The 24,925-nt window shown below is 49.9% G+C and overlaps 1 protein-coding gene across 10 annotated transcripts in view; it reads right to left on the bottom strand.

The window, feature by feature from the left end:
• PTPRU (protein tyrosine phosphatase receptor type U) overlaps window positions 1-24,925 on the bottom strand; it is a 77,405-nt gene that overhangs the window by 36,279 nt on the left and 16,201 nt on the right. For 8 of the 10 annotated variants that reach the window (XM_059136123.1, XM_059136122.1, XM_059136126.1 and 5 more), the window contains exons 3-14: window positions 22,692-22,963; window positions 22,077-22,158; window positions 21,859-21,974; window positions 21,296-21,470; window positions 20,481-20,774; window positions 10,469-10,777; window positions 5,591-5,700; window positions 5,068-5,269; window positions 4,609-4,711; window positions 1,954-2,227; window positions 1,253-1,289; window positions 377-515 (exon numbers count right to left, since the gene is read on the bottom strand). In XM_059136123.1, coding sequence (XP_058992106.1) covers window positions 377-515; window positions 1,253-1,289; window positions 1,954-2,227; window positions 4,609-4,711; window positions 5,068-5,269; window positions 5,591-5,700; window positions 10,469-10,777; window positions 20,481-20,774; window positions 21,296-21,470; window positions 21,859-21,974; window positions 22,077-22,158; window positions 22,692-22,963 — 2,113 coding nt within the window. The remainder of the gene's footprint in view (window positions 1-376; window positions 516-1,252; window positions 1,290-1,953; window positions 2,228-4,608; window positions 4,712-5,067; window positions 5,270-5,590; window positions 5,701-10,468; window positions 10,778-20,480; window positions 20,775-21,295; window positions 21,471-21,858; window positions 21,975-22,076; window positions 22,159-22,691; window positions 22,964-24,925) is intronic. The other 2 variants (XM_059136131.1, XM_059136132.1) reach the window with 1 other exon arrangement.

Genomic DNA, 24,925 nt, shown 5'->3' with positions numbered 1-24,925 from the left:
GTCTGCAGGGGGCTGGAGATTCAAAGTCAGGTCACCTCCACTCCCTCCCTCACTGGAACAGCCCAGCAGGCGCAAGAGGGCAGTGCCCACTTACAGCACAGTTCCTTGGCAGCAGGCATAGAACGCCCTTCCCTGGATAGTGGTACCTGGCACCAGCCAGACCTGAGCTCCAGCCAAGCCGCTCCAGCACAGTTTCATTTGCAAAGGCTCTGGCTTCCCGTTGCCTGGCTTGGGCCTGTCCTTAGGCCTGATGCCCAGACTGGCAGCCCTCCACACTCACCAGGCGGCTGCCCTCCCAGGCCCCAGCCTCTGCTCCTCTATGTCCACCAGCCTTCTGAGAGAGCCTTGGGGAAGTCATGGCATCAGCCTCACTCACCCCTTACGGATGATGACAATGATGGCCCCCAGGAGGAGGATGAGGACAGCAAGTCCCCCTGCACAGATGCCCAGGATGAGTCCCATCTCCTCCGATCTCTGGGACACCTCCAGGGGTCGCTTGCTTTCCTTGCAGGCAGCTGGGGAGAATAAAGCATGACAGCGGGTCAGAGGGGAAATAGGGACCACCTACCTACAGGGTTTGAGTCCCAAAGAAGACACTAACACATGTGCACAAAGAAAACTGCTCCCTATCCTCAGCCTGCCGGCGGCCTTTTGGTCCAATGTGCCCCCTCACCATCCTTATAACTGCTGCACCCCCATGGACCCCATCAGGAAGAGCTCCCCGTCCTCTCTACTTTCCCAAACCCTCCCATCCTTCAGTGGACAGGAGATGGAGGCTGCCCGGGCCTTCAGACTCACTCTCCTGCTCTCCTGAGAGGCAGTGGTGGGGAGAGAATTATGTACCTAGGGCCTACTGAGAGCATCTCAGGAAGGGGGACCAGCCACACTCCCTGTCTACACTGCAGGGTCCACCTCTCCCCCACCGCAACAAAGGGGGCAGATACAGAACCCAGAACCGGTGCCCAGTGCCATCACCCCCACAGCCCAACCATAACAGTTTCCCCTCCTCAGACCTGTTTCAGGCCGCTGCCAAAGCCCCTTCTGTGACCATGAGCGGAGAGAGGGAGATTAGCCCTACTGCCCAGGCTAGGAGAAAAAGTCTTTCAGGTGGGACAAACAGGGACCTGACCCAGGACTGCCAGACCACTCTCCTCTGCGCCCACAGCTTTGGGAGCTCAGGACCCACCCCCCAAGAACCCAGAGGGGAGGAAACCTTCTGCTAAAGGCCAGGAAGGAACCTAGGAGGGCTTACCTTTCCTGGCGATGCGGATGCAATTCAGCCGGGTCTCCTGGAGACAAAGATGGGGGTCTCAGCAAGACAGAAGCCCCAACCTAACCCTCCCCAGGCGGATCCTTGGGGAACTTGTCTTGGGCCTGGTTAGGGCTTGTCCAGTGCTCACTGTAACCAGAGACACCTGGCCCCTCCCAGAAGGAAAGAAGGCCTGAGGGGGAAGCAGGGAGGGGAGGGCGGCCACCCCCCCCCCACAAAGAGGACAATGACTTAGGGAAGGGGAATGAGCTCAGAGGGAGCAGGGGAAGAAATAGTATGGGAAGGGGGTGGCCATGGGGCTGGTTAAGAGGGGCACCCCGGGAGGAAGGAGCCTGGTGAAGGGGAGGGCTTCCAAGAGGAGGTGGGTGGTGGGCCTCACGGTCTGGGGAAAGCAGGACCCAGAAATGGACCCCTGGAGAGAGGAGCCTAAGACAGACACTAGTGCCTCAGGGAGGGGGCAGAGATAGACTGGGGGCTTAGACGTAAGAGAGTCTGGGGTAAAGGCTCAGGAAGGGGAGATGCTTTAAGAGAAGCCTGAGGTCAGGAGGCTCAGGGAAGGAGGGGAGGGTTTTGGAGAGGGGGCGGGGCCAGGGGAGGGGCTCTGGCCTCCTAGGGGGCTGCTCTGATGGCTCTGAGGCCTTGTCCCCAGCCTATCCCCATCACAAGCCCTGTCAGTCCCTCACCCCCTTCAGGTGGCTTGTTGCCTGGAAGTAGATGAGGTAGGCCTTCCTGGGCTCAAGCGGTGGGTTCCAGAAGCCGCGATAAGTCTGGTTGTCACCCACGGTGAAGGGCATGGCTTCCGGCAGACTGCTGGCCGCCAGTTCTGCCCCAAAGTAGTGCACCAGGCCACGGGCCAGCGCCGCGTCAAAGGTCAAGGGCACTGGGAAGCAGTCCTGGCTGCCTGGCTCCCGACGCAGCCTCCGCTGCCGCTCCTCCTCCACGATCACCTGGTACACACTGGACAAGGAGGGGACAGGACAGTGACCCCAGGGCCAGGAGATAGGGAGAGCCATCTGGTGTGGCAAATGGCATGGACTTTGGGGTCAGACCCAGCCTGGGACTAATCTTGGCTCTGCGTCTTACTCACTGGGCAACTCACTTAACCTCCCTGGGCCTCAGTTTCCTCCTCTGTAAAGCAAGCGTGATCACAGGACTGTTCCACGAACTAAAACGTAAGGAAGGAGGCAAGTTTCAGAAGCAGCCAGTGCCTGTCAGCTGTTAGGCCTGTGACTAAGGTGGAAAGAACGCAGGCCCTGCTCAGTGGCACCAAGCCCTAGAGCCCCACCCTGGCTCTCTTCGACCCGTGCTCCTGTGCCTGCCACAGGACCTGCGGACCCAAAGCCTCAGGCTCCACCCCAGTACCCACGGCTCCCTTTGGGCCTCTGGGAAGGACAGTCAGACACAAAGTGTTCATTCATTCAGAAAGTGCATGAGCTCAGACGCTGGGCCCATGATAGGTGGGCACTTGGGGACCTAGGCTTCCTGGAACTGACCTCCAGTTAGAGAGACAGTCACAGAGCAAGCAAGCAAGGCCACACGAATCCTGCCTCTGGTACTCTCCCAACGTGGAGGGACCTCGAGTCTGCAACTCGGAGACCGTCATCTCTGGGTCCTGACAGCTGATCTGTGTTCCCTTGTCCCCATTCCCTCTGATGTGTGTCTCCTGGTCCCGACTTGTGTGTTTCTATTTATTTTTATCAGTTTACTGAATGCCCTTTTGCTGTGAGCTCCTCCAAATCCTCGGTGGAACAAAGCCGAGAGTAAATAAGCGAGTGCTGACAAATACAAATATTTCTAGTCACAGGCTCGGTCACGTCTTGGCGTGTGACACCCATTCTGACAGCTGCACTCTGGGAAGTAGCAGTGCCTTTCCCTGGCTCTCCAGCTGTTTCTTCCGAGCTTCGGAGCTGTGGGGGAATCACCCCAGTGCCCTGAATTGGGGCCACACAGCTTCGTCCCTCGTCACTAGCGCACTGCAAACACCAGCCCAAGCCCTCCTTAGCCTCCATTTCCCAGGTCAAGGTTAGGCCTCCCCTAGCCCCAAACCCCGCCAGGAGGTGATAACAGTCAACACTGAACAAAGCATCTTGACTGGGATGGTCCCCAGTATGCAGACAAGGAAAAGGAGAGGTAAAGGGACGTGCCCAAGGTCACACAGCTACTACGCCTGCTCCCAGGCTCAGCTGCACAAGGCCCTGAGGTTCCTGGAAATGCAAAATGCCCCTCAAACACCCTAACGTAGTCCAGAGAGTCTGGGAAGCAGCCCGAGACAGGCTCTGCAGTAGCAAATACAGGGGAGGAAAAGCAGGAGAAGGGGGGTGAGGACATGAGGGGGTGTCAGGGGCATGTGGCCAACCCGCTAGCTTCTCAGAGACTTAGCAGGATTTTCCCACACCCAAATACAGGGCATCACCTCTCCGGGTGCACACATCTTTGTGGGAGGATGGGGTGGGCCGGAGGGACAGGGAGGCTCTGTGACTTCAAGAAAAGGTAGAGGCTGTGCAGACAGACCTGGGTTCCAAACTCCAGCGCTACCCCCTACCAGCTGTGTGACCTGGGGGGTAAGGCCGCTGAGCCTGTTTCCCAACGTATGAAATAAGGAGACAGCTCCCCCTGCCACAGGTCACCATGAGGATAAAATGACTTGTGCAGGTGAAGTCACAAACACAGTGTCTGACAGAGAGCAGGCATGCAGACACATCCCACAAATACCCTCATGCTCTCACACACACCCACTCACACCTCCATACCACACATTGCACGTACACAGTATGTGTCTTTATCATACACACACACACACACACACACACACACACACACACACACACACCATCTTGTCTCCAGCACCTTCTCTCCAGCAGAGGCAGCCCCAGTTTTCTCTAGGGAGAATAAAGTGGAGAAGCCAAGTTCTAGGCCACTCCAAAGAGAGAGCCCTGTCTTGCTGGCTGCCCCAGCCTTCTAGAAAGGCTGAGTCTCCCTGGCCAGGACCTTCTGGGGAAAAAGCTGGGAAGAAATAAGGCCCCCAGAATTTCATTTCTCCAAGATGTCTGAGGGAAGACCCTCAGGAGAGGACTGGACAGTCACACCTCCCCAGGCTGATCACTGCCCAATGATCTCACACCAATCACCAAAGACACCCATGGCTTCAGGGGGGAGCGGCTGCAGGCTTTCCACCTGCCCAGGATCACAGAACATGATTCTCCAGATACTCTGAGCCCTGAGCAGGAAACTGAGGGAGGATGAGGATGCGCTGGCCCACGTGGCGGGGGCTCTGGGTCAGAGGAGGGGCTTCCTCCCTAGGGCCCTGACCTCCCACCTCTCCACTTAGGCTTTCCCACCTGATGGGCGCGCCACGGCCCTGTGCTGGCCTCAGCAGAACGGTGATGGTGTTCTCAGACTCGCCCAGGGGTGACGGCATGTCAGCATAATCAAAGCTGGGAGCTGGGAAAGGGGACAGGAATGTAATCACAGAGCCTGGCCACTAGACCAGGAAGGTCGGGCCTCTAGCCTCGCTTCCTGTCCTCAGATCTCTTCCCCTTCAGCTTTGTTCCCTCTGACCTGAGCTTCCCTGACTTCGGACCCCTAAACTCAGCCCTCAGATTCCACAGTCTCCTGACCCCTCGGACTTAATCCTCCCTGACCCCTGAGCTTAACCCCTAAATGGTACATTCTCCTCAGTGGGGGTCCTCGAGAGATATCCCCAGGACACCCCCCACCCCGCAATGTGCCTCTGCCTACAGAACCCTGGGATTGGGAGCTACCTCTCAGGGGGTCAGGCCAGGGTTGGGCAAGGTTACCTGAGATGTTCGTGGTGATCTCGGTGAGTGCCGCCTGGCCAAAGCCTTTGCCCGTCCGGGCGCGCACAGAGAACAGGTAGGTGGTGCCTGGGTGCAGGTTGGAGAAGACGTGGTAGGTCTCGTTGCGGAGCTTGGAGATGGTACGTCGTGGGCCCGGCACGTTCACCGCCGGGTCTGACGACTCAATGCTCTGGTAGCTGATCTAGGGGTGGGGCAGGTACAGGGACGGGGAAGGTCATCACTGGCCCCATAGCCTCCCACCCATCGTAGTTCAGGAGAGCTAGGGAGAAGGCTAGGAAAATGGGAGAGGTTCAATGGGACTATGGATGCCCATAGCCCAGACCTCTGGGCACCTACACCTCTCTTCTTTCAGGGCCCCTGTCCCCATAACCCACAAGGCACAGACCCTGACCAGGAGAAGGAACCTCAATGATCACTTCTGCCCCGCCATGCATCTCCCTCTCCAAGCTGTGAGCCCACCTTCCACCAGGGATCCCCCCGCTGTAATGAGGTCCAAACCCACCTCATACTGAGTGATGAGGCCGTTGGGTTCCTGGGGCTCCTCCCACTTGAGGAAGATCATGTCCTCCAGGGGAGTGAAGGTCAGGGACTCGGCTGCAATCCCGCCAGGCACTGTAAGGGAAAGGTGGCCCAAGGCAAGGGAAAGCGGGCTTTGGAGCCAGACGCCTGAATTCAAATTCCAGCCTTGCTGTTTCCTAGCGGGCCTGCTGTGACAACTCCCCTCCCTCAGCCTCAACTTCCTCGTCTGGGACATGGGAATGAAAACAACTCCACCCTCACCAAATAAATGATGCCATGGATACGATGCGCCAAGGTAAATATTGGGAACTTCATTTGATTCCACCTGTTCCTAAGAACTCAAAGAAGGTAGCTGCATTTTCATTACTAAGCAGCCTGCATTCAGCAGAGAATGTCTGAATGTTCCTATTTTGTTCCAGTTGAGTGGTTTTCAGAAAATACAGACCTTTGTCAGAGAAATGGAAACAATTGCATTAGAGTGGCGGGATTCTGGGTAGGAAATGTTTTCTTGTCTAAAAATTTCTGATTACACAAAAACTACATTCGGTGCAGAAAATCAAAATGAGCATCACGAAAATCAATGGCACCCAGAATTCCATCACCCAGAGACACCATTAGCATTTTCGCATAAACCCTTTCAGGTCGGGTTTGGTTTGGTTTTGCTCTAAAGCACCATCTTAACAGCAGTCACAGGGTATTTCTTCTAGGAAGAGAATAGTCTTTAGGAAAACACCTTGATAAACCATTGTGGGGAAGCCGAAATCCTAAGGCAGGGAAAAGCAGAGCCCAAGGTAACCATCTTAAAATGAACAGTCCACAAGGCAACCCCACCCTCCAACTACCAATTTGATAAAATGAAAACGACAATTCCAAGTGTTCGAGAGGATACAGAGCAACTGAAATCTTCACACGCTGCTAGTGGGCGTGTAAACTGTCACCAGCACTTGGGGAAAACTGTCTGGATAGATCTACTTATTGTGAACATACATCCCATAACCTAACCATTCCATTCCCAGGCATTAACCGATTGGAAATGTGTATATCTACACCACCCCCAGCTCCAAAAAAAAGAATCTACAAGGATGTTTCTTACAGAAAATTTAAAAATTTAAAATGGGAATTTTGATATTATATGATTATAATATAATGTAATATACATTAAAATATAATATTATTAAAATAAACGTTGTAGGGACGCCTGGGTGGCTCAGTTGGTTAAGCGGCTGCCTTCGGCTCAGGTCATGATCCTGGCGTCCTGGGATCGAGTCCCACATCGGGCTCCTTGCTTGGCGGGGAGCCTGCTTCTCCCTCTGCCTCTGCCTGCCACTCTGTCTGCCTGTACTTGCTCTCGCTTCTCTCTCTATGACAAATGAATAAATAAAATCTTAAAAAAAAAAAAAAATAAAAAATAAAATAAACGTTGTAGATTCATGTATCGGACTGTTGAGTAATAAGAATGAATTCCCTAGAACTGGACCCACTACATGGCTGGCTTCCTCAAGTGCAGTCAAGAGAAAGAAGCCAGTGATAAAAATAATACACTGTGTATGACTCCACAGATAGAAGGTTCAAGACCAAGCAGAAATTAATCTATTGCATTATAGCTTGGGATAATGGTTACTCTCAGGAGGTTGTGAGTGGGAAAGTACATAAAGGAGGTTTCTGGGGATCTGCTAATGCTATTCCTTGATCTGTGTAGGGGTTATCCTGGTGCGTCCAGTCTGTGAGAATTCTCTGAGCTGTCCACTTCAGGTTAAGTGTACTTCCTGAAGTACTTATACTAATACTTCCATGAAAAGTAAAAAAAAATATATTAAGTAAAGAGCAGTTACTGGAAGGACGGAGGAGAGGGACAGAGAAAGAAGGTCAAGCAGCCCAAGTGAGGCCCGGTCAGAGGCAGGTAAAGCAGCCATAACATACCTGGGGGAGAGGGGAGACAGAGGTCAACTGACTTTAACAAGGAAGGGGTCTGATGTTGAACCTGAGGCTGATTGTGAAGGGTAGTAGACTAGGCCATCGCCAAATATACCCCTTTGGCCTAAAGATTACTTTGAACTGAATCAAGAAGCAGCAGATACAAGAAAATTCTCTGCCCTCTGCATTTGCCTAAAAGCAGGACATAAATCTGTAAAAGTGCCCCCCTCCCCTCCCTAGCAGGAAGGAAAGAAGTTAAGCACCAAGTCAACACTAGACTCTCAGCAGCCCAGAAGAATCTGCATAAACTTTATACCTATCACTACTTTCCCCATATATTTGCCTCCACATAATCCACTGTCCCTAGAATCCCAAAGTCCTTTTCTCATCACACTGCTTCCCTAGAAATTCATTGTTCTTGTGTTAAGACACAAGGTAAGCCCAAATTTCAGCCACTCCTTTGAGTTACGCATCACTGAGTAATTCTCTCCCTGTGTGTGTGTGTGTGTGTGTGTGTGTGTGTGACACACACATGGTAATAAATTCCTATCTGTTTTTCTCTTGTTAATGTCTATTCTCAGGCTAATTTATAGGGCCCCAACCAATGAACTTAAGACAAGTAAAAGGAAAAAAGTTAAGTTTTCCCTTCTCTGCATTTGCAATGCACTTCAGGGTAAATCCAGTCCTTACTCCCACCCCCAGCAAAAACTCAGCACATCAGTATGGGACCTAGGGCAGACACATTGCCATGGGTAAGGGGGCTTTGTGGAAATGGAAATCAAGGAAGGAGCTGAATTTTGTGTCTGCACCACTGCTGTGCAGAAAAGTCCACATGTAGAGAGTCGAGAAAAATTGTCAACCAAGGAGCTCTGAGAACCTGTAGATCTACAGGAATCTAGGGGAAGGCTTGGGATCTATGCTGGTATTACAGTACCATTATTAAGAATGAAAACTTTGGGGGCACCTGGGTGGCTCAGTGGGTTAAAGTCTCTGCCTTCAGCTCAAGCCATGATCTCAGGGTGAGGATCAAGCCCCGCAGAGGGCTCTCTGCTCAGCAGAAAGAGTCTGCTTCCTCCTCTCTCCGCCTGCCTCTCTGCCTACTTATGATCTCTCTCTCTTCATATAAATAAATAAAATCTTTTAAAAAAAAATTAAAAAAGAAAAAGAAAAAGAAATACTACACTCAGAATTTAAAAAAGAGAAAAAGAATGAAGCAGACAGCCAGGTCTGAAATCCAGTTTGGCTACCTATCTCCTAGCTATGTGACCTTACCTGTAAAATGGGGATAGTATATAGTTGCCTACCACCTAGGCTTGTCATGGGGCTTATATGAAAAGCATTCACAATAGTGCTTGACATGTAATGAGTGAATTATTAGTATTGGTTTGACAAAAGTGGAACGCTGTACCCTGCAAGAACAGAACACACAATTTTTTCAGTTACATATGGAACATGTCCCAAAATTTAACCATACATATGGCCCAATTTGCGCCATAAAGCAAGGATCAAATTTCAGAAGACCAAAATTATTTAGAGTATTCTGACCACAGAGGAATTAAGCTAGAAACCAATCACAGATAATTATGGAAGTCTTAAAAATCAGACAAGGTAATTCTAACTCTTGAGTCAAAGAAGACATCCCAGCAGAAGTTATAATAACAAAGACAGAACACATCAACAAATAATAACAAAGACAGAACACATCAAAACTCAAGGGATGCAGCTAAAGCGGGGCTTCAAGGGAAATTTATAGCTTTAAATATATCTATAAGAAATAAGGAAAGGGGGGCGCCTGGGTGGCTCAGTGGGTTAAGCCTCTGCCTTCAGCCCGGGTCATGATCTCAGGATCCTGGGATCGAGCCCTGCATCGGGCTCTCTGCTCAGCAGGAAGCCTGCTTTCCCCCCTCTCTCTGCCTGCCTCTCTGCCTACCTGTGATCTCTCTCTCTCTCTCTCTGTCAAATAAATAAATAAAATCTTAAAAAAAAAAAAAAAGAAAGAAAGAAAGAAAGGCTCAAAATCAATGATCTAATAAGCTTCCATCTCAAAAAGCTAAAAGAACAGCTAATAAAATCTAAAGAAAATATAAAAAAGGAAATACAGAATAGGATATATACAGTAAAGGAAATCAACTAACCCAAAAGTTGGGTCTTTGGAAAGATTAAAAATGTACACACCCCTAGCAAGAAAATGGTGAGAAGACACAAATTAACCAAACTCAGGAAAGAAAAGGGGGACACATGCTAATGATCCTACAGAAATTAAATAAATATAAATATAATCAGAGATTATAACCAACTTTATGTCAAGAAATGTGACAATTTAAGTGAAATCAACAAATTCCTTAAAGCCCAGTACACCAAACAGATACTAAAATAGAAAATCTTAATATTCAAAAACCTATTTTAAAAAATAAAACTGTGATTTAAAAAAAATAAAACTGTGATTTAAAAAACATGGCCACAAAGAAAACTCCAGGCCCACACAGCTTCAGTGCTGAATTCTTTCAAACGTATAAGGAAAAAGGAAACCCATCTAACCCCAAATCTTCCAGAGAATAAAATATTAGCCTTTGTTGTTTCCTTGGTCATTCCTTCATTGTTTGAATTGCTTGAATCGGAAGCAAAAAATTTCCGAGAAAAATTTCAGCCTGGGGGCACCTGGATGGCTCAGTCTGTTGGATGCCCAACTCTTGACTTTGGCTCAGGTGGTGATTTCAGGCTTGTGAGATCAAGCCCCAAGTCGGGCTCTGCACTGAATGGGGAGTCTGCTTGAGATTCTCCCTCTGACCTGTGCTCTCTGCCCCCCACCCCACTCACTCTCTCAAAAAAAAGAAAAAAAAAAAAAAAAGAAAAGAAATACAATATATTTTTAAAAAACATTGCAGCCTCCCATAGGGTGTCTGTGGAAGGCACCCAGTACGCCAGGATCCAGGGCTGGGATTCTTACCATCCTCGTCCGTCTGGAAAGTGACCTCCTTGCCTTCCTTGCGCCCCTCAGGGTTAGCGAGGATGAGCCGCACGTGAACATTCCGGTAGGGCAGCAGGTTCTTGATGGTGTAGCGGCTGGCGCCCCGCTCCATCTTCACACACTCCCGGACGGTCTGGTTGTGGCTGCTGCCCAGCGTGTAATGATAGCACAGGGACACCGCGTACGTGTGGCAACGTGTCACGTTGTAGCCCAGAGGTTCCCACTGCAGGGTCAGCTGGCGAGCCTGGATCTCAGCGAAAGCCAGGCCTTTGGGGGCCCTCATGGGTTCTGGGGGAACCCAGGAAGCAGAGAGCAGAAGGTAGAGGAAACAGGAAGAGAAGAAGTGGGACAAGAGAGAAAATATCAGCCGCTGAGATCATCCCTCCTTGGTCCTCCAGAATTCAAGAGACCGCCTAGGACACGGAATGGGAAGTAGAAGTGTGTGCGCTGGAGTCAGGCGGGGCCACATGTGAATGCGACCTCTGCCCCTTGCTGCTGGCAACCACCAGCTGAGTCCCTTTGCCCTCAAACCTTAGTGTCCTTCGCCACAAAATGAGATAATATGCCCTACCTCACAGGATGATTGTGAAGTTAAAGGTAATGTGTGCAAAGCACGTATGACAATGGCTGATACACAACAGGCCTTCAAAAATGTTAGCTACACTTTTTTTTTTTAAGATTTTATTTATTTATTTAATATTTATTTATTTATTTGACAGAGATCACAAGCAGGCATTGAGGCAGGCAGAGGTGGGGTGGGGGAGTAGTCTCCCTGCTGAGCAGAGAACCCGATGCAAGGCTCAATCCCAGGCCCCTGAGATCATGACCTGAGCCGAAGGCAGACGCTTAACCCACTGAACCACCCAGCGCCCCTACACTTTTTCTTCTTTAATAACACTGTTCACCTTCTATTTCAAGATCATCCTGGAGGGCACTGGACTGTCTGAAACAACCAAATGCTCTATTTTTTTAATTTACTAATTCCAAACGTTCTGAAACAGCTTATAGTGATACATACAATAGGATAAGATACAGACATCAGGATGATGGGGGAAATCACAGCCAAATAATTAAATAGCGCCAGAGAATGTTAGGGCAACAGAACTGTGTGCCATTAGGTCCCACACAGGTCTAAAGAGAAGGTTCAGATTGGGTAGTGAGTTTTTGCCAAAGCAAAAAGGGAAACACAGTCTGTTCTAGAAAGGCAGTAACAACAATGGCGGGGGGCGCCTGGGTGGCTCAGCCAGTTAAGGGTCTGACTCCCGATTTCAGCTTGTGATTTTAAGTTGTGATCTCAGAGTTGTGAGATCGAACCCTTCTTGAGATTCTCTCTCTCCCTCTCCCTCTGCCCCTTCCCCCAGCACGTACTCACTCTCTCTCTCTCCCTCTCTCTCAAATAAATAAATAACAATAACAACAACAACCATGGCCGTTAACAGGCACTGGGGGCTTTGCCTGAGCCAGGCCTTGCTCTAGAGGCTTGACAATGCTTTATCACAATGAATCCACCCTGTAATCCAACAGACAGGGGCCATTATTAGCCCGGTCACACAGATGTAGAAATGGAGGCACAGAGAGATTAAGTAAGCTGCCCAGAGTCAGTGGCCTGGATAGTCCAAGTTGAGAGGCAAACCTGTACAGGCCGGCTCCAATATTCAGACTCTTAACCACTACCTGCCTCGCCCTGAGGAAGTCAGCGTCCAGGAACAACCAGCACAAAATCACACAGATGCCTCAGGAGGGACAGACAGCCGCGCCCCCCCACAACCCCGCGCATGGGAGGAACATAGTGCTGCGATTCACAGCCTCTGGGTGCATCTGTGAAGTCACTTATAAAATGGTAAAGGACCCCGAGGCTACCGAAGCAAAGGCAGGATGGAGCTCAGGTGCTCAGCCTCTAGTCCTCCATCTGCCTTGACCAGCTGCGTGATCTCCAGGCTCTGGGCCTCAATTTCCTCATCAAGGAAATGATGGAAGAAGCCAAGATTGCTGGCGATGACTGGCACCCAAACTCTGTGAGATGCAGATTTTATACACACACACACACACACACACACACATAAAATATATATTACCCTCAAATCCCTTGAGCACCCGCGAAGCATCCCCAGTTAGAGACTCTCGGGACACACCTTAGTGAACAGATGAGAAAGCTTGGCTGCTTGGCCTCTTGAGATGATTAACTACGACCCTATTACCGTTTCTACAGGATTCATTTGCTCAGGATGCTCTTTACAAAGAGACACAGAGGGAAACACCAGCCCAGGCTGCTCTAGACTTAGTACAATGCCAGCCCAAGCACAGCCCAAGACAAAGTTCATTTCCACCACAGCTTTCCTTCATTCCCCGGGGCCATGGGCACGTGGCGGCCTCCAGTCATTTATCAGGCCACCAAAGAGGTATGTCAGCCCCTGCTAGGAGCAAGGCCCACCTCTTGACTTCTTGCAAAGTCGGGCTCCCTCCTCCCCACAAGCAAGGCAGACCCGATCCCCACCCAATATGAATGTTAGGGGTCTGGTCCCACTGCTCACTGCGATCCCAGGGCTGCTGGCCACAAGCCCACTGACCATACTTATGTTTCCTCTCCTGTTCCTGCCTCCCAGAGATTTCCCTCAGGTTTTTCTATGTGGTTTTGTTTTAACCCACACTCTTAGGTGCTTGGACTAGATGGGGGTGGATTCTGTGTGCACTCCCTCTGCCATCTTGTTCAGAGATCCTGGCTTATTCCATGACCTCCAGGCTCTGGTCCTGGCTACCCCCCGTGTACAGTCTGTCCCTGGGTGTCTAGGGAGCCCAAGTACCACTGATTTATTTGCTCCCAGCAGCTCTGCTCACATCCCCGCCCCTGGGGACACTGATCCCTTTCCATCTTTGCAGTACTGGCCAACATACACGGCTGCCTTTGCCCTCCTACAGCATTTAAACAAAGGCACAAGAAATTACTGTGATCTGGTGACACAGGCTGGGCTGGGACTATGACAAACAGGACAGTAAGTGTCCCATCCAAAAGAGACAGCTGCTACTCAGCTCCAGGCAATATGCCCATAAAGGACTATAGACTCAGGATGGCCAGATCCTCCCTTTAAAAAAAAAAAAAAAAGATTCTAGTTTTAAGTAATCTCTACACCCAACATAAGACTCAAACCCACAACACCCACAACTTGGAGATCAAGAGTCGTGCGCTCCACTGACTGAGCCAGCCAGGCGCCCTGAGATCCTCCCATTTTTTAAGAGAAGCCAGAAATTCAGATTTTTATGTGAAACCTCCAGATTTTTAAATACTGGCAACCTACTTGGGTTTTGATAAAAACCACGTCGTATGGCACAAAATAACAAACGTCTGACCTAAAGGCTAAAATTCAACCTTCGTGCTTGGTGCCTCATTCTCCAAAAGCCATGTGAGCCCCCACCGACCTCACTGGACTGAGGGATCTTTGAAAAGAAAGTTCACTCTCCTCTTCCCTCTCCCCCCACCACCCTGATCGAATCTGGGCAGATCCAGGGGCTCGAATAGTTTGTTGACTACAGACTGATATGTTGATTGAAGGGTGTGAATTCATGAGTCTCTCTGTTTCCAAAAACCATCTGGCATCCAGACGTACTTGCTTCAGCTGCCAGGACACACTGGCAAAACAGAACTTAGGGCTCTCGAAGCCCCATCCCTCTCCAAATTCCACAGGGCTGCAGGCCACTCAGAGATCAAAGGTCAGATGTGTGGGGCGGGGAGTGGGGGGGGGATGATGAACAAGGAGGCTCACAGTTAACACCTGAGACATTACATCAAAATGTGTTGATTTGAATAATTCTAATAGGATGCATTAACCCTATACCACTCAACTGTTTCTCTCCTGGAAAGGGCTTCAGAGCGAGGCCGGGTGCCCCCCAAGTTCAAATCCAATGGGCTCTCCAAAGTGCAAATTCTATATAACCATTTGTTAAAGCAATATATGTCAAAGCCCCTTCTTGAGCCACTCCTGATTATCCTCAAGAAATTACTCAGAGGGGAAAAAAAACCACTACAAGACCTAAGATTTGCAATGCAGTCTTACTTATAATTATAAGGATCTGGAAACACAATCGTTCAGCAATATGGAGACACTGCCTGGACTTCTATAAGCCAGTAAACATAATTATAAACAACACCACACATGGGACACCACAAAGCAGAGGAAGCAGACTACAAAACGCTTTCTACATCCCAATGACAAGGGTGTAAAACTGTGTACCGAAGGCATATGGGCAGAGATTCGAAGAAGACTGAAAAACTGGGCAAGGATGGCAAGGTTTAGAGTGATTTTTTTTTTTAATGCCTTTTCCTGACATTATATTACTGTTTTTACAGTAAATCGTATTTCAGGAAGGGAGTTGTAGAGCGATGAGGGAGAGGACAGCACAGCTGGCCAACAGCAAAACTGCTGACCAAGGCGCCTAAGCAGGGTGCTGGGGAAGGGGGCAGGGTACATCAATGATCCAAGGGGAACATGTCATTAAGATGCAGAGGCAGAGTCATTTGAGTTTTCTCTCTCTGGTCCTGGGCCCCTGCGTCTGTCCTTGCCAGCCTGTGGGACGTGTTCAGCAGCGCTTAGCACAACATGGCCACGTCAGCCCATGACGGCACCTGCTGTCCCCGTGCCTGCTGTGGTTTGCAAACACTTCCCTGGAAATCGGGATAGTCAAACTTCAGTTCCGACTGCTCTGGACTCACTGGGTGGACCTGGAAAAGTGACTAACTCTCTAAGTCTCAGTATACACATCTGTAGAATGGGAGTTAACTACCACTGTCGTCATGCAGCCTGCGGTCCGGGCCCACTGTACCATCCCCAGGCAAGTGCCTTCCCCTCTCTGGGTTTCACTCCCCCACCTGTACACTCAGGAGAGGAGAAGAGAGGTTGTCTGTGGACCCCTTTGCTCTGATTTCTTTTATTCTGAATACCAGAGCAGAATGGGCAACTGTCCATGACAACTGTCATTTGCTGAGTGCTTACTATATGTCAGGCCCCATCTTCACTTGGATTCAGCACATTTATGGCCATTATTTGCACTTAACACGAAGCACTGGGAGGCACGAGGGTGCAGGCCTCCCACCTCCTCTCTTTCCCATGTTCACTTATTCCCTAAAATCTCAGGACTAAATCCGGGGTTCTGAACCCTGGTACCACTGATATTTTGGACTAGATAATTCTCTGTTGTGGGGGCTGCTCGGGCACTGTGGGATGTTCGGCTGTTTCCCTGGCTTCCGCTACCCTTCAGATGCCATTATCACTCCACCCCCAGTTGTAATAACCCATGTCTCCAGACACCGCAAATGTCTCCCGGGAGACAAAAATCACCGCCAGTTGAGAACCAGCAGGGTAAAAGATCTCATCCAGTCTCGTGGCTTTAAATACCATCTAAGTCTATAGTGATGACTTTCAAATTTATATCTGCAGCCTGAACCTCTTCCCTGAGCTCCACTCGTAAATCCATCCGCCTGATGGCTATCTCCACTTAAACGTCTAATAGGCATCTCAAAGTCAACTTTTCCAGCACAGGACTCCTGATCTACGGCACCCCATCACACCTGCCCCTCTGCAGTCTGCTTCTTTCCAGTAAATGACAACTCCATCCATCCAGCTGCTCAAGCACAACACCTTGGAGCCATCCCCGCCTTCTCTCTACTTCCCCTCTCGCGTATTGCACAGTGGGTCCATCAGCAAATGCGGTCTGCTCGACCTTCACGATAAACCCAGAGGCTAACCACTTTTCACCACCTCCTCCACTTCCTCCAGCTGCCAGCCTCCACATCTCGCAGCTGCCCCGTTACAGCAGCCTCCTCACTGGGGTGCCCTTCTTGGCCCCTCGCCCTCCTAGAATCTATTCTTTGCAAAAGGGCCAGAGTCATCCTTTTAAACAAAGTAGGTGATGTCACCCTGCTTCCCACCACCCCCCACCCCCACCCCAAGCAATTTCTCCAGCTTCCTGCCGTGGCTGAGTCCTTCTCAGTCCTCAGTCCTCAGTCCTCAACTCCCTCAGGGCTTGCTCAAAAGTCACCTTCTCAATCAAATGGTCCCTGGGGCTTTTTAAAACAACAATCCCCCCACCCCACACCCAATCTGCACCCCCACCCCAGCCCACCCTGCTTTACTCTTCGCAGCACTTATCATCATCTGACAAACTATATATCTCACTTGTTTTACTGTATGCTCCTGCCACCATTTGAGATCCACGTAGAGTTCCTGCAGGGCAGGAGGAACCCACATGGCCTTGGTCTATCATGGTCACAGTCCTATATCCCTATATTAGTGCCTGACATATAACAGGCACTCAATAAACATTTGTTGAATGAACCTTAACACCAGCCCTGTGTGATGAAGACTTATATTCTTCTCATTCTGTAAAACAAGGGGACAAAAGCTCCAGGAGGTTAAGTAACCTGACCCAGATCCCTCATCTAGAAAGTAATTCCCACTGAACACTCCAAGCCACCACCCAGGGTCTCTTAAAATGTGACATGCAACTGGATTTTAGATGGATCCCCCAATCAGCTTTTAAAAACACTTAAGAATATAGACTGGCAAAAAAAATAAAAATAAAAACCTTGCATCTTAACCAAAAATTAACTCAAAATGGATCACCAGACTCAATGTAAAATGTAAAAACTATAACACTTTTAGGAAAAAAAAAAAAGGAGAAAATCTTTGCGATCTAAGGCTAGGCAAAGAAGTCTTAAACTTGACATCAAAAGCACAACTCATAAAAGGAAATGTCGACAAACTGGCCATCATCAAAATTAAAACCGGTTGCTCTGTAAAAGCACAGGTGACGAGTATGGAAAGATGAGCTAAAGCAAGAAGGAAATATTTATACACTGCATACCCAACAAAGGACTAGTACCTAGAATGTGTAAAGAACTCAAAACTCAGAAGGAAAGAATGAATAATCCAATTAGAAAATGGGCAAAGATATGAACAGTTCACCAAAGAGGATGACAGATGGCAAATGGCACATGGACAGATGTTCAACATTGGGCATTAAGGACAATAAGGCAAATTAAGACCAAGACAGGATATCATGACACCCCTCTCAGAATGGTTAAAAAAATAAATAAATAGAGACAATTCCAAATGCAAACAAGGATGCAGAAAACTGGATCATTCATACATTGCTGGTGAGAATGCAAAACAATACAGCCATTCTGGCAGTTTCTGATGGAACTAAATACACAATTGCCGTGCAACTCATCAGTCGCACCCTTGGGCATTTATCCCAGAAAAATGAAAACTCATCTTTGTGCAAAAATCTGAAAGCAAATGTTCACAGCAGCTTTACCTGTAATAGCCCAAAACAGGAGCCAGTCCAGATGCCCCTCTCTTAACAGTTTAAACAAACTGCAGTATTTCCACACCATGGAATACTACTCGGCAATAAAAAGGAACAAATGACTGATGTACATAACAACTTGAATGAGTTCCCAGGGAATGATGCTGACCAAAATAACCAATCTTAGTGCCAAGACAGTTCAATGGGAGAAGAATACTGTCTCCAACAAACGGTGCTGGGACAACTGGAAATCCACATGCAAAAAGAATGAAGTTGGTCCCCTAACTCACACCATATGCAAAAACGGATCAAAACGGATTAAGAGCCTAAATGTAAAATTTAAAACTATAAAAGTCTTAGAAAAAAAGGGTAAATCTTTGTGACTTTGGATTGGGCCATGGTTCTTTAATATGACATCAAAATCACAAACAGCAAAAGAAAAACAGACAAATTGGACTTCCTCAAAATGAAAAACTGTTGTGCTACAAGGGACACTGTTTAGAAAATTAAAAGACAACCCACAGAATCAAAGAAAATGTTTGTGAATATATTTGATAAGGATCTAGTATCCAGAATATATAAAGAACTCTTACAATTCAATAATACAAAGACAAATATCCCAACTTAAAAATGGGTAAAAAAAAATCTGAGTAGACATTTCTACACAGAAGACATCCAAATGGTCAGAGCACATGAAAAATTGCTCAATATCATTAAGCATCAGTGAAATGCAAGTCAAAACCCCACTGAGATACCATTTCATAGCCACTCCAAGGGTTATAATCAAAAGACAGATAATAACCACTGTTGGTGAGAATGTAGAGAAATCAGAACCTTCAAACACTGCTGATGGGAATGTAAAAAAATGGTACAGCTGAATACAATATGCTGTTGTCCGGAATTAAAAAAGTATAAAGGAGAAAACATGCCACAACATGGATAAACCTTGAAAACATGAGTGACGTGAAAGAAGTTGGTCATCAAGACTATGTCTCGTATGACTCCATTTATACAAAATGTTTAGAAAAAGGCAATTCTACAGAAATGGAAAATAGATTAATGGTTGCCTAGGGCTGGAGGTGGTAGGAAGAAATGTGGAGGGTGCTAAAGAGTACAAGCTTTCCTTCTGGGGTGATGAAAATGTTCTAAAATGGATTGCGGTGACAGATACACAACTCTGAATATACCGTAAATCACTGAATTACACACCCTAAGGAGTGAATTTATGAGATGTGATTTATATCTCAATAAACCTGTTACCAAAATTTTAAAAACCAATTTCAAAAGCGTATATACTCTATGATGTCATATTTATATAACATTTTTGAAATGGCAAATATTAGAAATGACGGGCAGATTAGTGGTTACCAGGAGCTGAGGTCGGAAGAAGGGAGGGAGGTGAAAATAGATATAAGAAGCCACACAAAGGCTTGACTAAAGAGTATCTTGACTATGGCAATAAACACACAAACCTATGCATGTGATAAATTGTATAGCACTAAATACACAAACGCACACACACAAATGGGAACAAGTGAAATCGGAGAACTCTGAAGAAGATCTGCAGATTATATAAATGTCAATACCTTGGCTATGATATTACACTACAGGTTTGCAAAATGTTACCATTGTGGGAAACAGGGTAAAGTGTGTGGGGAATCTCTGTATCTTCTCCCCCCCCCTTTTTTTTAAGCACTCTCTATACCCAGATTGCAGCTCGAATTCACCACCCGGAGATCACAAGTCACATGCTCTACCAACTGACACAGCCAGGCCCCCTGCAGTTTTTCTTACAATTGCATGTGAATTTATAATTATCTCAATAAAGATTCCAATTAAGGAACTACATTGAGATCTGTTCTGTTCGAGTCTCAATTTCTGTTCAAATTAAACAAGAGCGTCCTTTGATACAGAAGTGCCATAGCTCCTAACAGCTGTTTGTACCCTTTTGGACAAAGAAGAGCAGACCTGAGTCTCAAAAAACCCCACAAGAGAATCCAGTTGAAATTTAGTAACACAGTTTTATTTTATGGTTTATAGTCATTTATTAGGTGTTATAATGGAGAATTAAGAACACAAATTCTGGGGTGCCTGGGTGACTCAGTGGGTTAAGCCTTCAGCTCAGGTCCTGATCTCAGGATCCTGGGATCGAGACCCACATCGGGCTCTCTGCTCAGCGGGGAGCCTGCTTCCTCCTCTCTCTCTTTCTGCCTGCCTCTTTGCCTACTTGTGATCTCTGTCTGTCAAATAAATAAATAAGATCTTAAAAAAAAAAAAAAAAAAAACACAAATTCTGGACCCAACCAGTCAAGGATTCTAATGCCAACTCTGTCACTGACTAGTTATCTCACCTTGTGCCAGTCACTTAACATCTCTGTACCTCAGGCATCTCATCGGTAGAATGGATATGACAAGAATAGGTAGATCATAGCACTGTGAGTTTTCAATGTCTGTGTGTGTGTACCTACGTGTTTACACATATATGTGTGAGTGTCCGGCACAAAGTATTAGCTATCATTATTACCTTTACCACAACAAGGACTGGGGGGATATCATGACATTTTATAATGTTTCAGAGGCTCAAGTGCGGGCCATATTACCTCTCCTAATGAGCCCCCTTGGCCCATCCCCGGTTAGCCCTAACCCCATACCCAGATGTCCCAACGACGCTGTTGGGCCAGGAGGCACCCACCTGCACACTTGGTGCGGCTGATGAGGGGTGGGCCAGGGCGGCCAGTACCGCCGTCACCAGGGCGCGTGAGCAGCACGCTGATCTCATACTCGGTGTCCGGGTCAAGGTGCCACAGCTTGTAGGTCTGCAAGCTGACGGCGTGCACCTCAGCCCACGGACCACGCGACATGCGGTACTCAATCTCCTTGCGCACAATCGGCCCGTCGCCAATGATGGAGTTGGTATTGAGCTGGATGATGAGGTAGGTGGGCCCCGCGCGCAGCAGCTGGGGGGGCGCGATGGGGGTGGGGGGCTCTGCGAAGGCGTGAGGGAGAGGCGGAACCAAAAAGATGAACTGTGAGACCCTGCCCCCAACTCCACATGGTAGCATATCCAAATCTCCAGTAGCCCTCCCTGTCCTCCAAGGACCCTGATGAAGCCCCCAGACCCTCAAAACTAGACCTTCTTGCCTACCCCCACTAAATCCCCAGGCATTAAGGGGCACCCGCTCCAAAGGCTGATCCCACATTCACCCCTAAGCCCTGTCCCTCATTCCCCTCTGAATCCCCAAGTTCTAGCGTTCAGGGGCTGACCGCAGGCGGGTCGGGTCAACCCCAGATCCCCTCAGCCAGACCCCGCCTAGCGGGGCTCACAGCTTAACAGGATCTCCCCGCTCGCCTGCCTCTCAGTCACACCCCGCCCCCGCCCAGCGGAGAATCTGTCACTTCCGCAGGCCCCGCCCCCGGCCACACCCTGCCGGTCACACCTCGACCCCGCCCCTCGGAGGTGGCATCCCCAGCACCCACCCCCCACTACGCGAGCGTAAGCCGGCTGACCCTTGACGATGAGCTCCGCGAAGTTGGAGACGCCTGCACCTCGCGGGGCCTGGGACACGCAACGATACAGGTCCTGCTCCGAGCGGCTCACGGAGGCCAACAGGAAGGTAGCCAGGAAACGCCGGTGGCTGATGTGCCGCACGCCGGCGGCGGGCACCAGCACCCCGCTCTGCCGCTGCACAAGGGTAAGGTGGACAGGGTCAGGAGCGCCGGAGAGGGAGGGTCGTGATCTCTCTATAACCCGGACGAGGGGAGCAGTCCCTAATACTCAGGGGACGCAGGGGGTTCCTGGAACTAGCTCCGCCCCTGGAAGGTGCGGGATAAGAAGCCCATTAAGGGAATGCAGTCTCTGCCTCTAATGGAGAGAGGTCTGGGGATCCTGGAGCCACTCTCTGTCCTGGGGGTATAAGAGCCCCCAAGAGGGCAGAGCAGAGTTTAGGTGAGGGCAAGGAGGTGTGAGTAGAGGTGCTGGAAAATGCTGGAACGACTCAGCACCCCCCCCCCAGGAACCCAAGTCCCAGAAGAAGTCTCCCACACCCCAGTAAGGTCCCTGCGCCCCTCACCTGCAGGAGAAAGTGTTCCGCCTCTGCTGCTCGGCCTGCTGCCATGCACTGGAAGGAGGCGTTCTGGCCAGCATTGACCTCCACATCGCCCAGGCGGGAGAAGTGCGGGGCCTTCGCTGCGGGAATAGAGCCTCGGTGTGAGCCGGACCTGTGCCCCCCACAGGCGGAGCCATGGCCACCACACCCCTCACCCTGCACCCCCGTGGGCTGGGACTCACCGCAGGGGTAGCTGAGAAGCAGGACGTCATCTAGGCCCATGTAGCCCCTGCGGTCTGGGGAGATGAGGGCCTCAAACAGCACCTGGGGGAGGCGGGAGGGTCCCTGTCATATCCCTCCAGCCCTACCTGGGGAGGTGCCCACAAGGGACCTCTTTAGCTCTGCTCCAGTTCAGGCTCCTCAACCAGCAGAGGTCAGCTCAACTCACAATGACCTTCCCTACCAAGTGTGCTAGTTGTGGGAAGGGAGAGTCAGCAGCCAGAGCTAACAAGGTCAAGGCCAGAGGTTCCATCCCAGTTCTGGTCGGTTACCTTCAAGCAGGAAAAATTTTCCCAGCCAGGCAGGGTTTCCAGGTCAGCACTGTTCCAACTCACCCTTGACTCCAGCCACTGACTATGTCCTTTGACAGTGATCTCTGATGCTAAATCTGCACCACAGCAGCAAAGAATAACCCAATGCTGACCACAGACTGACCCCTGACCTTGACCCCATATTGACTCCTGATGCTGAACACAGACTAATTTCAACCTTGGTCACTAGCATACTCTGACCTCAGGCTGACACCGCTCTACCCCCACCCCTAAGCACAGGCTGACCACAGACCAAACCCAGCCTACCTGATACTCATTGGGCCAGAAGGTGCTGACAGCCAGCTCTGCCTGGTGCCACTGACGGCCATGTGATCCTGTCATGTTCCAGACAGCACTGCCCAGGGGACCCCCATTGACACGCACATAGATGCCCAAGGTGCCCGGGCTGTGCCCATCCCGGCTGTACAGGAAGTAGCTGAACTGCACGCAGTGGGTGTCATTCTCGCTCAGGCTCTGGAAGATGACATGGGCCCTCTGGCCTGCAGCATGCTGGGAAGCATTGACCATCAAGTAGGAGCCTAGAAAGAAAAGAGGAAGAGGCAGGAGCTAAGGAGGCTTGGGGAGGACCAAGGTCAGGTGAGTAGAAGAAGGGGGCAGAAACAAAGGACTCCAGACATTTGGACTCATTGGGAGTCAAGGGTTCTGAGTTCTGGTCCCAGCTCTGACTCACTAGATTGAGTCTCTTCACCTCCCTGCATCTGTTCCCCGGAGGAGAGAATTGGAGAAGCAAAAAACACACAAAAGTGACTCTCTCAAAACCCTTTATGGCCCCTCACCACCTACAATCACAGTCCAAGCTCATGCTGACCCATGACTTTCCCCATGTGCTGAGCTGCCCTTGGAGGCAGAAACTAACTAGGTCATTTATCTTGGAGTCAAGAATCTGGCACATGACAGGCCCTCGAAAGCTCCCCTTTCTGAAGCCCTCCCTCCCTATCCCCCTACAGGCTTCTCTCCTGGCCCTTGGATCATTAATAAAGTGTAGGTCTGTCTCCCCAGCAGCCTGTGATGCCTCCAGGTCTCCACTGGGTCCCCAGCACAGGTCTGAACCCAAACTGAATGAGTGTGTAGAACAGAGACTGAATGAAAGGACTCTAACTTCCCTTCCAGCCCCCACCCTGGGTCTAAATGCCTGGGATACAATTCTTTTGATTTGCAACATGGAGAAAGGCAGAACTCTCCTTCCCCAGATCCAGATCCGGGCTGTGCATGGGCAGAGGAGTGGAGGGGGCCTGGCAGAGAAGAGTGGGCTGGACTCCTCAGGACCTGGCTGGAGGATTATGGCTTCCCTTTTGTGGGGAGAAGGCCCCAGCAGCTGCCAAGAGGATGCCCACAGCCACCCAGCGCTGCCTCCTCCCAGGCTTGGCTACCAGCCAACACAAGCTCATTCAGATCCCAAACCACGAGGCTCCCTGCTCTGGGAGGGCTCCCCAGGGACTCCACTGGAGGGGATCTCATTCATTTCTGTGAGCCAGAGGCCTGTGAAGGTAGCCCCTGGATCAGTCCTGGTGGGGTAGTAAACAGAACCCCCAAGTCCCCATCCCCACCCAGAAAGCGGTACATCCTGGCCCCCAACAGTGGGGCCTGTCCTACTCCTCCCTCCTCCTCTCTCCTCTCCCTGTGAGCAGCTGTGTGTGTCTCTCTGCCTTTCAGTCTGACACTTTGTTCTTGCCTCTTCCTCTGGCTTCCTCTGCCCCTCTCTCTCCTCTCTTTTCCTCATTTCACTCTTCCATGTCCTCCCTTCATTCAGGTGGCTCTTCCTTCTCCCTCCATCCCCAACTCCCTTCCCTAGAATAGAAGTACCAAGAGAGCAGAGACCGTGGCCCTCTGGCCAACCACTGCAGCCCCACGAGCCAGCACAAGGCCCGCACTAAACACTAAATTTCTCTCTCCCCTAGCTCTGCAGGTGTGAGAGAGAGAGAGGCAGAGCCCACACAAGGTCCCTGCCATGGTGGGCACCTTACAGATCAGTCACACAGGTCAGACTTGGATACCGGCTAGCACAGAGGTCAAACAAGGAGTTGAGGGCTGTTTGTGCAAAGGCAGAGAGAAGGGCCCCAGGGAGGGCACAAAGGCAAGAGGCGGAGACAGGGGCCTCCAGGAGGCAAGGTGAGCGGTAGGTGACGACCCTCAGGGCTGCCCGTGTCAGGCTGGGCAGGGCCCCTCTGGTAGCTTCAAGTCTTGGCCTCACCACTGAGAACTTTTGCTGACTCTTCCCAAACTCCTGAGAGCAGGTGCAATTGCAACCATGCTGTGAGCTGAGTAGCAAAGGGCCTGACCCACTACTATGACAGGGCACAGGTGAGGACATCCTGACGTTTCTGCTTCTGGGGTTCCCGCAGCAAGCCCATTTGTTCTCATATTATGCTGTGTCTTCCAACCTAAGCAAATAAAGTTGATAATTTAGCCTCCATCTGTCTTATCCTTTTTTGGATGCCCCATTGATTCTGCACCCAGTGAAGGGGTGCTGGTAACTGGAC

The sequence above is a fragment of the Mustela lutreola genome, chromosome 10 (assembly GCF_030435805.1).
Source record: "Mustela lutreola isolate mMusLut2 chromosome 10, mMusLut2.pri, whole genome shotgun sequence".
Taxonomy (NCBI): domain Eukaryota; kingdom Metazoa; phylum Chordata; class Mammalia; order Carnivora; family Mustelidae; genus Mustela; species Mustela lutreola.
Note: the sequence above shows the minus strand (reverse complement) of the source record. Positions and strands in the feature narration are given on the sequence as shown.